General features: G+C 44.7%; 1 protein-coding gene across 5 annotated transcripts in view; it reads left to right on the top strand.

Moving 5' to 3' along the window:
- The window catches only part of ASB3 (ankyrin repeat and SOCS box containing 3), an 80,274-nt gene that overhangs the window by 42,786 nt on the left and 20,174 nt on the right, over positions 1–17,314 (top strand). For all 5 annotated transcript variants that reach the window (XM_061625696.1, XM_061625699.1, XM_061625701.1 and 2 more), the window contains 3 exons: positions 7,640–7,752; positions 11,015–11,150; positions 16,912–17,089. In XM_061625696.1, coding sequence (XP_061481680.1) covers positions 7,640–7,752; positions 11,015–11,150; positions 16,912–17,089 — 427 coding nt within the window. The remainder of the gene's footprint in view (positions 1–7,639; positions 7,753–11,014; positions 11,151–16,911; positions 17,090–17,314) is intronic.

Below are 17,314 nucleotides of genomic sequence, written 5' to 3'. Positions count from 1 at the left end.
TATCGTGGTCCCGCACCGTATAAGGCTTTATAGGTTAATACCAACACTTTGAATCTAGCCCGGAAACATATTGGCAGCCAGTGCAGGCGGGCCAGGACAGGTGTTATATGCTCAGACCGCTTTGTTCTTGTTAGCAGTCTGGCTGCCGCATTTTGCACTAGCTGTAGTTTCCGAACTGTCTTCAGAGGTAGCCCTACGTAGAGCGCATTGCAGTAATCCAAACGCGAGGTTACCAGAGCTTGTACCACTGATGTAAGGTCCTCTTTACTCAAATAGGGACGTAGCTGGGCTACCAACCAAAGTTGGTAGAACACATTCCTTGCCACCGAGGCTACTTGTATTCCAGTTCCAGAGGGACAGCTGTATTAGTTTTTTGCAGCAAAAACAAGGGTCATTTCCAGGCAACCTATGTATGGAATGTTCATCCTGAGTTTGTGGGGAGGTTAGGCGACCTTTCCTATTAAATGAGCATGCATTCTGATTCAGGGAGGTGAGGTGATGTTATGTCATTAGAATGGCATTTCTCCGCCACTTTCCTTACCAATGAAAAATCCAGGGGTTTTGGGAGGGGAGGGGGAGGAAGTGGGCTTGTTGTGCAAGACCTCCCAATCAACTTTAATTGCGCAACCTGAATTTGCCAGAGTGTGATTAAATCCCACCTGAAACCAGTGGTAGACTGGAAGCAGCCAAAGAGTCTTGTAGCACTTTATTATGGCGTAAGCTTTGATGGACTACATTCTGCTTCATCAGCTTCATGGAGTATTATCCTGAGTTGCAGGTGTGTGTGTGTGTGTGTGTATAGAATAGAAAACACTGAAGTAGATAGACCAATGGTCCTTCTTGCTGTCTTCTTTTACCTTCTCATTCCTGTGGATGTTACTTTATTCATGAATAATACTTGCCGCTATTGGAGCTTCATTCCCCCCTTCTCTCCCTCCCTCCCGAGTCATGCTTGCTATCAATACGTTATCATCCCATTCCTGGTGCTCCTGTTCAACACCATATTCCACAAAACCTAATAGCACAACTAACGGAGCAGTTGCGAGGGCATAATCCATAATTCCTTTCACGTTATTTAACACATCTTTCTGATTTTTTCCTCCTTGAAGCTTTGGTTTACAACGCTGCCAGACATGCACTGATTTCGTTTTTTATTACTTACCTGTGGCATTTTCAGGCGGACTTTTTAAATTTCTTCTGGGAGAATAGGACCATTATCAAAAAAAAATTAAGAAAAGTCTCACTCCTGTATTTGCAGAGTGTAGGGCCAGTTTTGCGTATTTCATATAAATGTTATAGGAGAGATTGTCATTGTGTCTGCTGTCTGTAAGAGATAGTTTTAAGTTGCAGATGAAGTGGTGGGAAATGACTGGCAAGACTCTGGCATTTCCAAAGCTGCCTGAGTGTGAAGGAAAAGCTACACTACAACAATTACGTTCATTGCTAGAGAGGCAAGCGATGACAAATCAGTTGAGAGTCATGAGCCAGTGATGTGTCTCTTAGTTTTGTGGTTATCAAAAGCCAACAAATTTGTGCCAGGGGATAGCCCTTCCTTGTTTTTGAACCTGCGTTCTTGTCGCGACCGCTGAATCTTGCAGGGGTCCAGGTACGGAGCTGGAGGCTGCAGGGGCACCAGATGGGGAGCTTGGTCACAGAGGTGACTGCTGAAGATAGGGCAGAGTTCAGCAGCCTTTTTGGGACCAAGGCACATATTTTGAATTTTGAGAAAGTGCCAAGGGCAACCTCATATTTTTTATGCAAAGTCAGCTTTGTTCTGCTAGTCCTGATTGTGGAGATACAGCTGTTAAAGGCACAAGAACCCTGTTTTCTCCAGTGCCAATCCTAAACCAAAGCTTAGGAGGGGGGCCCCTGGGTGCTGGCCCCAGTAAAGGGCCTTGTGGGCAGTGTGGTGCCTGTGGGCGCCTGGTTGGCAAACTCCATTGCACCTAAGGCTGTTGGAAAGGAGCCTCCAGAGGAACCTCCCAGGCTATCAGGGTCTGTAGGGCCAGAGCCTGGATCCTCACAGGCACTTTCCCTTGAGACTGAAGAACCAGTTGCTTCCCATCTCACATTTCAGCAGTCCAGCAGCGCAGGGAGCACACCAAGAGGGAGGCTATGGGGCAGAGAAGGAGTGCCCATCTTCAGGCCAGAGAGTTGGCCTTTTAAGGCTCTGACGTTCTCTACACGGGGGTGGAGCCTGGAAAAGGTAAAAGGCCTCAGTCTGTTCCTAACCTTTGTTGAGGCAAGTAACTCATTTGTAGCTACCCCTGGCCTAGCAACCTTTGCCTTGCGCTTGTCTTGCCTGTCGAACCAGAACACAGAAGGTCTCCTCAGATGATAAACAAGTGGAGCAGAGATCTCCACATTGTCAATGATCCTGAGGAGCCATTGGATCTGGATGTCCCTGCCCCAGGAGTGAGGTCCCCACACCAGCTGCCTGGGTTCCTGATTGGCTTCTCCCCCAGGCCCACAGAGGCAGAGGAGGTGGTGAGCCACGCAGGAACCTCAGAGACACCACCAGAGTGCCCTGCTAGCTGTACGTGAGGCTATTCGGGAAGAAGGAGAGGTGCATGGAAACAACTGCCAATGTGCTAAGAAGGGCTGGAGCCTCCAGCTCCTATATAGCCTCCCAGTCTGAGCTGTTTCACTGCTGAAGCAACAACTCTCATCCCAGCTCCAGCCTGGGGAAGTAGAGAGCAGGCTGTGATTACCTCAGATGTAGGATTTTATTTTCTTCTCTAAAGAAAAAGGTGCCATGGCCTTGAGTGTAGAGTTGGAAAAGGAGGCTGAATCCAGGGCTGCTGTACCAGGGTAATGGTTCCTGAAGCAAGTGGTCAGGTGCCTGTGCAACCCAAGCCAGGACACTTGCGTGGACACCTTCCTTGAAGCCTGATTTTCCTGAGGAGTCAAGTACTTCCTGCTCCATGGCACCTGCTCAACAGAGGCCACAGAAAAGAAGAGTCTCACCTTCAGGGTGGGGGTGGGGTTAGCCCTTTCAAGATTCACATTCTTCAGGCAAAGTGGTGGCATTTAGGAGGCACAGATTGAATGAAGGGATTGCTAAAGTCTCAATCCACCCCAGCCTTCGTTGGAACATGTTGCTCATTTGGAGCTTTCTGTGATGCTGATGCTGCTTCTTGTGGCCACCACCTGCTATAGATAGATCAGTGGAATTGGCAAAAAACATCACTGATAGCTGGATGAATGAGAGGCAAAGACAAGCTCTGTATAGCTAAATTTCTGCAGCTTGGCATGCATAGCCTTCACGGGTTCCTTCTGGGAGGAATTTAATAAATTTAATAAATAAGATAAATTCTTGTACAACCTTTGCTAACCTGGTAGCCTCCAGATGTTTTGGACTACAGCTTCCATTGGCCCCTGCCAACATGGCCAGTGGTCAGGGATGGGCCATATCTCAGTGGTAGAGTGGAAGGTCCCAGGTTCAGTCCCCTGAGAGGTGAGAATGTCCTTTGCCTGAAACCCTGGAGAGACAGTGCCAGTCAGTGTGGACAATACTGAGCTAGATGGACCAACGATCTGACTCGATATTAGTCATCTTCTACGTTCCTACAATGTGAGATGCAGCCCAAAGCATCTGGAGGGCACCAGGTTGGCAAAGGGTTTTCTAGTAAAGTTGTTTGGATTTAAAAAAAAACAAAGATGAGATTTATTGTCAGAAAGCTCATAACTCCTTGACCAATTGGTTTCCTTGGTGTTGCCTGTTTTTACTGAGGTTTCCAAGGCCATCAGCTGGTTGCATGGGCCAGCCTGCTCTATAGCTTTGGAAGTCAGAAACGGCAGGAGCTGCTTTTGAGCATATCTGGATTATATAATGGATGCTCTAATATAGGTGTGGAGAACCTTTGGCCCTCCAGAGGTTGCTGAACGACACCTCCCATCAGCCCCAGCAAGCATGGCCAATGGCTAGAGATGAAGGGAGTTTTCATTCAGCCACATCTGGAGGGCCAAAGGTTCCCCACACCTGCTCTGATAATATCAGGATTCTCAAGTCTCCTTTTGCTCATCTCTGTGACAGCTGTTACTTCTCTGCTTTCCTTTCAAGCTGCAACTGACTGTGCTGGCTGTCTTGTATAGATGCCCGTATGGGCTGGGCATGCAAACATAAGAAGCAGCTGTATCCCAAGTCAGCCCAATGGTCCATTGAGCTGAGTGCTGTCTAGTGCCTGGCAGTGTCTGCCCAGGATTTCAGGTGGGAGTTTTTCCCAGCCCTGCATGGGGATACTGGGGATTGAACTTGGAACCTTTTGCATGCAAAGCATGCACTCTACCACTGAGCTATGAGCCTTCTCTTGTTATGGTCAATGGAGATACCTAACTGTAGGTGGGATGTGATTTTGCCTCTGCCAACCAGGTGCCATCCAAGAGAATGTAAATGTCTTGACTCGGAGATACCACTTCTGTTTTTCAGTGGGATTCCCATATCCTGTCAGCTGAGTCTCCCATTTTGATGTTTCACTTCTTATGGGCAGAAGAGATGAACACAAGCCAGAGGCCCATTCCCACCCTCTCCTTGGGGAGAATAATGCCCTTTACAAGCCTAATGTTAGGCTTCTATAAGAAGTTAGGCATCTTTTTGTCAAGGCGACTCTCCAGGGCCTGTGCCATTAGGTTAACTGGGTGAACTTGCATATCTGGCTTTGGGATCTCGGTTTAAATTTGCTTCATTTTGTGAAGTTTGCTCATGAAATGTTGTGAGTGAAACTCAGGGCTCCCGACTCCATTTTCGCTTCTAACTTTTTGTGGAGGGGGATGGAGTAGAGATGTGAAGGCTAAAGTAGGGGGAACCCCAATCTTTTCCCACCCAGCCACATTTTTCCCGTCCTTCCTCCGGGCAACAAGTCAGAGGTCCTTTTTAGTTGTGGCTCTGCATCTGTCGGATTTTCTCCTCAGTGAGGCCTGCCTGGCATGGACATTAACTTCTTTTTGGCACTAGGTTAAGATGTACCTCTTCTGCTAGGCTTTTGAGAATATGATAATCGTGCTTATTGCACTTTCTGTGATATTGTGTATTTATTTGGGGGCATGGTTGTTTTATTGTTAAACTTGTTGTTTTTACTTATATATGTAATTTGCCTGGAAATGTTTCATACTAGGTGATGAATCAATCAATCAATAATAATAATTCTCTCTAGGGTGGAGCTACATTATCATTAACAGTGGAGAACTGGTGAGCAAAGGGGGATGTTTAGCTATTTGTCTCTGCAAATCCCTGCAGATACCCTGTCCAGGCTGGTGTAGACTGTGTTAATTTGCAAGCCTATAGAGTCCACTGTGGCTAAATCCTCACCTTCAGGATTGCCAGAGAATAGTAGGAGACGTTATGCAACGAAAGTCAGGGACAAACCAGGTATACGAAACCAGTCTGAATCCACCAGTCTGAATCCAAATGCTCTCTAGGGGCAGCATCGTTAAATAACAATCCAGGAGTCAGCAACTGAGGAAATCCAGTCTCAGGCAAAATGTCAAAGGTTTCCTGCTCAAGGAACTAGAAGATCTACATTGTTCCCACAAGTGGAAGGCTCAAACTAAGCTATTTTTATATTTATTTAAAATATTTATAAGCCACACTTCCATACAGAATGTAACAAGGCAGTAAATAGACACGCAGCAATTAGTTTACACCCTGTTGCACATAGCTGCTATGTTGCTTTACTCAGGGGAAACAGTATTTTGAAGCTTAATCCTTGATAATCTATGCCCCTAGACCAATGAATGGGAGGTTTTGATCCTAACCCCTTCTTAAAGGCCTTCTTCACAAATCTTCTTTAACATTACGCTGTGTTCTTTCTCTTCAATATGAGGGAGTGGTTCCCAATCTCCCCCTCCCCCAGGACGGGTAGAAAGTTGCTGATGGTTTTGAGGACCTCTTAATGATTTTTCTGCCTGTTGTAGCAATTGTAATGCACTGTGCTAGATGCTGTATGATTTTTAATTGTATTTTTATTGCTGATTTTATTTCTTATATTGTATTTTATTATATTACAATTTGCATTCCATAGGATTCAAATTGTAAAGCTTTAAAATAAACGCCACTACCACCCCCCAATATCCCTTAGATCAGGGGTTCCCAAGCTGTGGTCTGTGGACCACCAGCAGCGTGTGAGCTTCATTCATGTGGTCCATGCCATGTCCACATTAAATATTCATACTGATTTTTAATTGTACTTTTATTGCTGTTTTCATTCCTTCAATTTTATTTTAATGCCATGCCCAATCCAAGCTGCAGCTGTGTGAGGTTGTTCTGAGAACACTTCCTCTTGCGGCATGCCTTTAATCATAAGGAGTTCTTTACTCTAGAGATGCATATCAACTTTGGACGTTCAGGTACACACTTCATAGTTGACTTGTGGCCTGGGCTTGGACTTTTAGGCACCTGCACTCTCAAAGGCTGGGGAGGGTTTGACCTCTTCCTCTGACTCCACTGGGAGCTGTTCTTTGGCAGTTGGACTCATCCCACAGGCTCCTCAAGAGTATCCTCTGAAGGTGGCCTTGGGGAGGTTCCCCCTAGAATCTCTTGGTAGTGATAAGGGACCCTGCCTGCTCCCCCAAGTCTTCCGTCTGGGTCATCCTATGAAGAGTCATGTCCTACTCTGGGTCAGGGCTAGGCATGGCATCAGGCTGTTTCAAAACATTTTTTCTCCACCCTGGTCTGAAATGGGAAGTATACCCATTGGGAGGAAACTGCCTTGGTGTTGGGACAACTTAGGGAAAAGTTTTGGACATAGTTAAACACCTCTCCCCTGCAAGTGGTTCAGATTTGCTTTATCTTGATAAATGTAGCTTAGGACATGAGGTGGCCAAGATAATGACCTAGTCTGGATGTAACAGGAAACCATGGATTCTTCCTATTGCACAAACCTCAGGCTTACACACTTGCCCTCTTTTCTTCTAACACAGCCGCAAGGAAGAAATCAAAAGCTTTTACTTCCACTTTTAAATTAACCGCCGTTCCCCATTACATCTGAACCTGGGGAACTGTGGTTTGTTAAAATGAGCCAGGATCAAACTGTGGTTTCAGATCCTGGCTTGTTCAAACAAACTACTTTTCCCCGAGTTTGGATATAATGGGGAATGGTGGTTAATTTAAAAGTGCAGGCAAAAGGTTCTGATCTCTCCTTTGTGGCTGCACCACAGGAGGGAGAAGGACATATGTGAGCCCAAGGATCCTGCATATAAGAGGAAAATAAGGTGACAAGTTGTGTCTGAACTGGTTCAGTGTGAAGATCTGTCCACAGTTGGTGATGGCTGCTTTTGATAGGCTTCCACTTGTAGAAAAAAAGTTATGGTATTCACCTGGAAATTCTAGTGATGTGGTTTTCCTATAAATAGTCATGTCTCTTGCTTGCTTAAAATACAGTTATCACTGGCTGCATAGGAACTCATAAATCTTTTACTTCAAAAGCAGGCATCTCTTGAGGATGAAATCTGTTCTTTTTTAATGCAGGGAAATCGAGGGTCATGCATATAAAGTTCAGTATAGTACTGCATGACTACTTAAGAGAATTAGTTCTGACGTCAGTAGCGGATGGGAAAGCAACATTCTGATGGTGGTAGTGATTAAGGTGAATGTATGCAATGTATTTGATAAGAATAATGGTTTTTAACCATCTCTTTAAAGCTGTTGAAAATGGACACGCTGTTGTGATAAATCTTCTCCTTCAACATGGAGCAAATATTAATGGGTCCCACTGTTGGTCTGAATGGAATTCTCTGCACCAGGCTGCTTTTCAGGTAATCTATAAATCCATAATTTCATTTCCATATAAATAAAGTTTTACTCTTTCTCTCTCTTTAAATGGCAGCTTTGTACAGCCTTTACATGCTGTTCCTTTTGCTGATTTATGACAGCTGAGTGCAGAAAAGTCAGTTTAAATGCAAATGATCATCCTGAATATGGCAGGAACTGTGGTGAGTGTTAAGCAGTGAGCATTTTAAATATTAAAAGTATTACATGTGTTTTAAGAAATGATCAGAAACAACATGGGTGATAAATCTGTTACTGGCCATTAATTTGCTTGAAATAATTATTTTGCACTGAGGCCCTCCGAACAACAGGCACAGAAATTTCAGAAATTAAAAGGCAAAACACCAGCTGGAGTGTTTTAATGTGTGGGGTTCCCTGCTTGAGTAGAGCCTGTCACCTCCCAAGTTCCTTGGCACAGAATGCTCTCTGAACTGCTAGACCAGTAGAAGACCTGGGATGGATTAGCCTACAATCAGGGTCTTCTAAAATCCTACCTTGGATCATGGAATTGATCTGTCTTAAGCACTATGGATTGTTGTTCTACTTGTACATAGTTGCTGTTCTACTTGTACAACAGTTTTCTGCTTGCACAATGGAGCTTGCCCCTCCTCTCCCCTGCAGCCTTGTGTGTACTCTAAAAATCTTGATCCAGAGGATTGGGGGACCCTCTAGGGGGCACGGGGAGAGGCCAGGAAGAGGAAAAGTCCCATTGCTCAAGAGGAATGTCACTTGCCCAGCATTGGATATAACTCTATAACTATAAAGCAGAAAATATCCATTTAAATTTCTTAGCAAGCCTATTGTATCCATTGCTCAAAACTGTATTTTCTTCTTCTTCTGATATTGGCTATGGCAGGGGTAGGCAGACATCAGGCTTGTGGGATTTGTATCCCCCCCCCAATCTCCAAGATCAGCTAACTCTGCTGCAAAAGATGTACACAAAGGATTAAAGAATTCTGAGCCCAGGAATTTCTTTTGAGAACCAGAATTGAATGATGCTTGAAGTTCTTCCACATAAAAACGTTAACATCCACTCATGGTTATCCTTGCCCCCACCCCTAGCTTTTTTCAGCAGGTTTCGGGGGAGAGTCATTTTGTTGCTGCTATTGTTAGACAACTGGGAATCAACAATCATTGCCACTGTACTGCAAACCACCCAAAGGTCTACTAGCTGGCTTCCCAGTTGAGATGATGTTATTCCCACTCTTCAATCATTGGGACCTATTCTGAACAACGCTTAACTGTACACTTGTGTTCCAATCACAAATGCATGAGGTTAACCCTAGTCCATGAAAGCTTATGCTACAATAAATCTCTTTCTAAGGGTTCACAAGGTTTGTGGAGAGTTACTGTTGAAATCAATGGGAATTCTCAGGAATGTTTTTTTCCCCATTGGAATATAAATTTTGATGTCAGTGAAACTTTCTTCCATGTAATGCCTTTAAGATCAGAGTGTTAGGTTTCTGACCTGCCATATCCTTAAACTCAAGGCAGGTAAGAACTATTCAGCATCTTTAAAAAAATTACCTAAGATGATATGTAACTGGAATTGAAAGCAAAAATAATTCTGTTTTGGTCCCTGATTTCCTAAATGTCGAACAAGTTCATATTGTATCCTAACAGTGCCCAGGCTCAGAGCCAGTTCAAACGATGAGAAGAAGTCAGTGGTACAGTCTTCCCAAGAAGAAGGGCCATCTGTTTGAATGATCTAATCCTACCTTGAAAACCCGCTGTGTGTACAGCTAGAATTTCAAGGAGAACATTCTAGTCTCCCTCCTGATGCCGAGAAAATGGGAAGCATTGAAGCATACAATCTTCCGTCTGTGTTCTCTTTACATGCTGCCTGCTTTTTGGGATTCTTTTATTGTAATCTTAGAACCGGGATGGAGAGCGTTGCGTACTAGAATGGATTCCCACAGTTTTTCCAATGGAATTCTAGAGTTGGCACAGAGCCCATGGGCTGTCACAAGGCAACCTTCACACTGTGGCTGGGCACCCTAAGCAAGGGTGGTGAACCTCTGGCCCGTGGGTCTAATTAGGCCTGCAAGCCCTCCCTGTTTGGCCCACGAAGTGATTTTGCCCAAGCCATGCCCATCTGCCCTACATATATGGCATCAGGTAAAGACAGGCTAACAAGGTTCTGCGCCAGCAGTGACTGCACAGATGCATAGCAGGTTATTTTTACTTAATGGGTTTTTCATGGTAAGAGGAAATCTGGGTTAAATGTAAAAAAATAAAAAAGTACAAGCTGGTATTGTGGACAGTGCGAAAAACTTGTGTGCATGGGCAGCACCCATTCCACAGTCAACCTCTGTGAGCCGTACTGAGGGCTGATGGGAGTTGTAGTCAAAAATATCCAGAGGGCCCCAGGGGGAAGTGGATGAACAAATACCAGTTTAGGCAGCAGCCCTGTGTCTCCTCTAATATTTGGTGCTGCCCCCTGTTGTGCTGAGTTTTGACATGGGCCACAGTTGTCACCTGGTAGGGCTTTCAAACAAGTGACTTCCACAGGGAGTGTGACAGTGCTGGGCCATGACAGCCATTCCACCATTTCAGATATTACATTGGGTCTCCAGGAATCCCTTCTTGTCCAATGGTTGGCCCTTTTCTCCTCTATGAACAGCAGAGAGCATGGGAAAGAGGAAGAGTCCCTTGTTGCTGGGTTTGCAAAAGATGAAAGCAATGCAGAAGAGTTGTGTTGCTTCTGTCTGTGGGAAATGGAACAAGACCCGGCCTTTCTTCTCCGCTGATATTTTGGCATGCAGAATAGTCGAGGGAGGGACAATAGGCAGCAGCAATCACAAATAATGGTTGGCGATTCAATGGAAATACATGTACATGAAAGGTTGCCACACAGAGGAGGGCCGGGATCTCTTATCGATTGTCCCAGAGTGCAGGACACGGACATGGGCTCAAGTTACAGGAAGCCAGATTTCGATGACATCAGGAAAAACCTCGTAACTGTTGGAGCCATACGACAATGAGACCAATGACCTAGAGAGGTAGTGGGCTGTCCGACACTGGAGGCATTCAAGGGGCAGCTGGACAGCCATCTGTTGGGAATGCTTTGACTTGGGTTCCTGCATTGAGCAGGGGGTTGGACTTGATGGCCTTATAGGCCCCTTCCAACTCTACTATTCTATGATTCTATGAATCTATGTTCAGATCTTGAGAGGATAAAAATATAAGACAATGGCAATTGTACTGTTCTGTTTTTAACAACACTTAACTCTTTTTTTCCTCCTACAGAGATATCCCGAGATACTGAAATTACTCCTCGACAAAGGAGCTGACAAAGAATCTGTGGATGACTTTGGGATCACCCCTTTGTTTGTTGCTGCACAATATGGAAAGCTGGAATGTTTAAGGATACTTATATCATACGGTAACTATTTTCTGTTTCTGTGAAGCCGCAGTCTTCCAGCAAATTCCATTGGTGGAAGCTGGGGGTGGGGATGAAGAATGGCAGATGGAGCATTCTGTTGTTGCCCTTGCTTCCTTGAAAGCAATGTGATCTAGCTGATGAATGACTCAGGGAAGTGGGTTTATGGGCAAGGGAGCTTGAAATGCTATTTAGGCTGATTACCTACCTCCAGTTAGGAACATAAGAAGCTGCCTTATAGCAAGTCAGAGCATTGGTCTGTCTAGCTCCATACTGTCTGCACTGACTTAACAGTGGCTCTCCAGGGCTTCAGGAAGGGGACATCCCCAGCCCTTACTGGAGTTGCCGGGGATTGACCTGGGACCTTGTGCACGCAAGGCAGATGCTCTGCTGCTAAGCTACAGCCCTATCCCCTGGGTTCAGGTAGACTACATTCCAATGCATAGGAAACACACACACACGCATGCAAATGAAACAAAACAAAACAGGAAGCATCCAAAGATGTAGAACAAGAAAAGAGATATGTGTCTTACAGATGCCAAAATAATATTTTTGTTGTGCAAGTTCTATTGAAACAGGGTTTTTTTATCAGGTTGCAAAGAAATAAAAGAATAAGGCCTTGATAAAGGCATTTGTACTGAAACATGTCAGGCATATTCACAATAAAATACTCCATTGATTTGGCATCTTCCTTCCTTCCTTCCTAACTATGCAAAAACCCAGAGGTTCGTTCTCGTTCTCTCGTTCTCTCTCTCATTCTCTCGTTCTCTCTCTCATTCTCTCTCTCTCTCTCTCTCTCTCTCTCTTGCTCTCTCTCTCTCTCTCTCTCTTCCCCCCCTCTTTCTCTCTCTTCCCCCCCTCTTTCTCTCTCTTCCCCCCCCTCTTTCTCTCTCTTCCCCCCCTCTTTCTCTCTCTTCCCCCCCTCTTTCTCTCTCTTCCCCCCCTCTTTCTCTCTCTTCCCCCCCTCTTTCTCTCTCTCTCCCCCCTCCCTCTCTCCCCATCCTCCACCCTAGCAAGCTAGAAGCATTCTCACAATTCAAGGCACATTCCAGCCAAAGCAAACCACTTGAGGGTACAGAGTAGGGCTGGTGAAGATAAAGATGATGGATGAAGGCCAGTAAACTGAGTCTGAATCCTAGCAAGAAGGAAGCGCTGTGGGTTGGTGGTTCCTGAGTTCACATAATTGTTCAGCTGCCTGCTTTGGATGGGGTTGTACTCCCTTTGAAAGAGCAGATTCGTAGTCTAGGGTGCTCCTGGATCCATCTTTGTTGCTAGAGGCCCAGGTGACTTCAGTGGCTAGGAGTGCCTTTGCCAGCTTCAGCTGGTAAGATAGCTGTGACTGTTTCTGGACCAGGATAGCCTGACCAGTTTTGTCCATGCACTGGTAACCTCCAAGTTGGATTACTCTAGTGCTGCCCTTGAGGTTGGTCTGCAACTAATACAAAATGAGGTGGCGTGACTGCTCACTGGAGCAGGGTATTGCCAATATGTTACTCCACTGCTGAAAGAATTGCAGTAGCTTCTCATTAGCTACCGGGCCAAGTTCAGGGTTCTAGTTTTGGTGTACAAAGCCCTATGCAGCTTGGGACCAGGACACCTGAAAGATCATCTTACCTCTGGACAGTTCCCTAGAAAGAGGGATTGATGGTTAAATCACTTGGGAAATTGTAGATCTGTGAGACTAATAGGAGGTTTCCTAACAACTCTCAGCGCCCTTAACAAACCACAGTTCCCAGGGTTCTTTAGGGGAAGCTATGACTGTTTGAAATGGAATAATGCTACTTTAAATGTATAGTGCAGATGGGGTCAGAATCTTACCCGCCATTCTGAACCTAGTAATTTCTGTTGTAGCTTATTAATTTTAATGGGACTAAGCAGACATAAGTGAGCACAGGATTCTAGCCACTGACTCTAGTCTAGTTTCAGACTGTTATGGGCACATGGAATGGAAATAGCCTAGAAATAAAAACCTTACTCATGCTCGTTAGGCCTGGGAGTACTGTTTTCACCTTTAGCCAGTGATTCCGGTCAGCATGAATAAGTGTATTGTCCTAAAATGTGTCTCTTATTTCAAAATGGAAGATTAATCTTAAGGCAATTCATCACACCTGTAGATAAATCTCCACAGTTGTTGCTCAAAGTAAAAAATATTGCAGGGTGAGTAAATGTCTGACCTTCTCTTCGCAGTTGCTTTATTTATTTTGTTGTTGTTGTTGATACTACTTCTGTAAAATAGAGGGTGTATGCCCTCTCTGTCAGCAGTAAAAGGGCAACCAATGTGATCAAGGGGTTGGAGCATCTCCCCTGTGAGAAAAGTAAATGGGGACAGAGTTAAGGGAAGACAGGACAGAACTGTATAAAACGATGTGTGATGTGGAGGAAGTCCAATGAAGCTGATTGTTGGAAAAATTCAGGACTGACAAAAGAAGGTACTTCTTCATAAAGTGCATAGTTAAACTTTGGAAGTAGCTCTCACAAGACGTAGCGATGGCCTCCAACTTGGACTGCTTTTAAAGAGGATTAGACAAAGTCATAGAGGATAAGGCTTTCAATGGCTACGAGCTGTGATGACTGCTTACCGCCTTCAGTATCAGAGGCTACTAGCCACGATGGTTACATTCTGCCTCCACTGTTGGAGGCAATATACCTCTGAATACCAGTTGCTGGGAATCACAAGTGGGGAAAGTGCTGGGGCACTCAGGTCCTGCTTGCCTACTGTGAGAACAAGATGCTGGACTAGATGGGCCACTGGCCTGATCAAGCAGGGCTCTTCTTATTTATTTATTTAATTTATTTATTACATTTATACTCCGCCCCATAGCCGAAGCTCTCTGGGCAGTTTACGACAATTAAAAACAATAAAAACAAATATACAAATTTTAAAACACAAAAACAATTTAAAAACACAAAATCCTCTCAACGTTGTCTTTGTCCAAATCAGTGTCCCTCTCAAGGTGCTTCATTTCAATCATAATCCAGCTTGTCCTGTTCTTAGTATTGTGGGGTGGAATATTTTCCACGGCTACATTTTTCTGTGTGTTTTTTATTTTGTTTCATAAAATTAACTTGTAGCAAAATGAATGTTACCAAGGAGAAGAGCTGTAGCTTTGCATGCAGAAGGTCCCAGCTTCAGTCCCTGCTGGTATCTCCAGGCAGGTGTCTGGGAACATTCTTGAGTTCTGGCCACTGTGAGCTGATGTTCTTGCCACTCCCCTTGAGAGGAGATATGTGGCTGTCTTTTCATGCTTTTTTAAAAATCACTTTTAAACGGGTGTGATTCCTGAGAGTGGATTTTGTATTTTTCAGAAAGGCAATAAAGAGCCCAGAGCCAAATGCTCTGCTACTAGTTCATGGTAGACGGAGAGTCTAAGGCTGTAATACAGCCTTGTATGTGCTTTCACGGGAGTAAGCCATCCTGAATTCAGTGAGACTACTGAGTAAATATGGAAAAGATTGTGCAGCAAGGCTACATTTAGCACTGCAGATTTGAAACCGATGTTTTCATCTTCATGCTTCAAATGTCTCTCTCTCTCTTTTTTACTTAGAAAAAATATGAAATGTATTGGCAGTAAGCTCCAAACTAGTAAAAAGAAGTTCAGGATTAACTTGTAGAATTCATTGCTTCAGGTTGTAGCCGAGGCAAGTAGCTTAGGTAGCACTTAAAAGACTTTGACAAATTATTGGAGGGATAATGATGATTTATTGCATTTATTCGTCACCTTGAAAATGGAAATGGTGTGCCTTCAAGTCGATCCCGACTTATGGCTACCCTATGAATAGGGTTTTCATGGTAAGCGGTATTCAGAGGGGGTTTACCATTGCTCCCTCTGAGGCTAGTCCTCCCCAGCTGGCTAAGGCCTGCTCAGCTTGCCACAGCTGCACAAGCCAGCCCCTTCCTTGTCTGCAACTGCCAGCTGGAGGTATTGGGCTCCTTGAGACTATGCAGCATGCCCACGGCTGCACAGGTGGCAGGGCACGTAACCCCTGAGCCACTCACTGTGGGGTGATCTTTAGCTGGCCCTTGACACCCAGGAAACATGAGCGGGGATTTGAACTCAGAGACTCTGGACTCCCAGCCAGGCTCTCCTCCCCACTGTGCTATAACAGCTGCTATAAAATGCAAAAACAGTTACAATCAGTTAAAAAAAACAAATAACAAGAAAGATGAAATATGATAAGACCAGATTCCTAAAAGCCATTCATCCAATAATACTAGAAAAAGGACAAATCCTAGCCCACCCTACTAAAAGATGAGCACCTCAGCAAAGGCCAGAGTCATATCAAGGTAAATCTGACATTAAGAGCCAAAAGCCTGGGCAAAGTCTTAGCCTGGTGCCTAAAAGCTGATAATGATGGTGCCAGATGTGCTTTCCTGGGGATAGCATTCCACAAATGGGGAGCCACCACTGAAAAAGCCCATTCCTGCATTGTCACCCTCTGGACCTTCCTTGACCGAGACACGCAGAGAGGAGTCTCTGATGATGATTAATGGTCTGGGGAAGTATGGAACCTCCAAGTTTGGAGGTAGTATAAGTCTGATTGTCAGATAATAGATGTTGACCATTGAACCAGTGCCTTTAAGACGTTCTACAAGATCAAATATAGGCAAACCGCCAGAAAGATATACTGTGGGGGTAATTACCAGTCCTGGAATGCATAAACTGGTGGACATGGATCCTGACACTTTGTATTTGACATGTGTACAGCCAAAGTTTGATTGAATAAAGTTTTAGCTAAATGTGCAGAGATGTTCTGAACTGTACTGAAATGTAAGCTGTATTGCAAGATGTATTGTAGAAATGTATTATTGTAATTGTTGTAATGAATTACAGACATGATGGGAAAAAGGGGGGATTGTTGACCATTGAACCACACTGTCACTGAGTGTTTTTCCATCAAGTCTGAAAGTGTGGAAATCTGTAGCTAAGAGAAGTTATGTCTTTGCCCAGTCTGGGAACGGATAGCCAAGGCCGTTGTCATGGCAGCATCAAGATAGACTGGGAGAGTTCTAGCAGTTATCTGTGTTGAGCTGAGTCTTCTGTGTAATGTCTTTGAACTGAGAACTTCTCTCCTAGAGGGGGGGATCTTAAAGCCTTAAGCCATAATGTCTTAATAAAAGACTCTTAACCTGATCTAATGCATCTGAGAAGTTTCTTGAGCAACTTAACTCCAACGTAACGTATGCTGTTTCACGCAACAACGCACACACTTCAACAATAGAAGGGATATCTATTGCTGTCACACTCTGCTTGTGAGCGTTCAGAGGCATCTGGCAAGACCAGGTGGGCCATTGGTCTGATCCTGCAAGCATTCATAATAAAGGTATTATTCATAATATATTCATAATATATTCATAGTATTTATAATAAAGGTAAGCGGTGGTAATGCAGCTGAAGCTCTGCTCACGGCCGGAGTTTGATTCCAACGGAAGGAGGAAGTCGAATCTCTGGTAAAAGGGGTCGAGGTCCACTCAGCCTTCCATCCATCCGTGGTCGGTAAAATGAGTACCCGGTATATGCTGGGGGGTAAAGAAAGGCCGGGGAAGGAATTGGCAATCCCACCCCATATATACGGTCTGCCTAGTAAACGTCGCAAGACGTCACCCTAAGAGTCGGAAACGAGTCGCACTATAAGTGCGGGGACACCTTTACCTTTACCTTTACAATGCTTCATTAAATGGCAGGAATGTTTGCAAGACACAGAGTTAGTTTTGCATTGGCCTTTAACCACCTTCCTGATCTGTTAATTAATTATTCTCTATCAGGAGCAAACTTCAATTGTCAAGCCAAGGATCGGGCCACACCATTGTTTATTGCTGCCCAGGAGGGTAATGATGAATGCGTGGAGCTCTTGTTATCCAAGGGAGCAGATCCAAACCTGTACTGCAATGAAGAGGAATGGCAGTTGCCTATCCATGCAGCAGCACAAATGGGCCATAGCAAGTAGGTTATGGAAGAAGCTGCTCCTAGTTTCTATTAAACTCCCTTACCTTATTTGCTGTGCGTGGGGGGCCTCAGGCCAAATATGACCCACCAGGCGTCTCTGTTTCGCCCTTGGGACACTGCCCAGGCCACCCTCTCCCTAGGCCATACCTGCCACCAGTGTCATTGAGTGTTTTTGCCTGGCTGGAATGTGTTCTTGAACTCTGATAATGCCTCTTGCTTGCC

Source organism: Rhineura floridana, chromosome 4 (genome assembly GCF_030035675.1).
Source record: "Rhineura floridana isolate rRhiFlo1 chromosome 4, rRhiFlo1.hap2, whole genome shotgun sequence".
NCBI lineage: Eukaryota > Metazoa > Chordata > Lepidosauria > Squamata > Rhineuridae > Rhineura > Rhineura floridana.
This window is presented reverse-complemented; position numbering and strand designations above follow the sequence as displayed.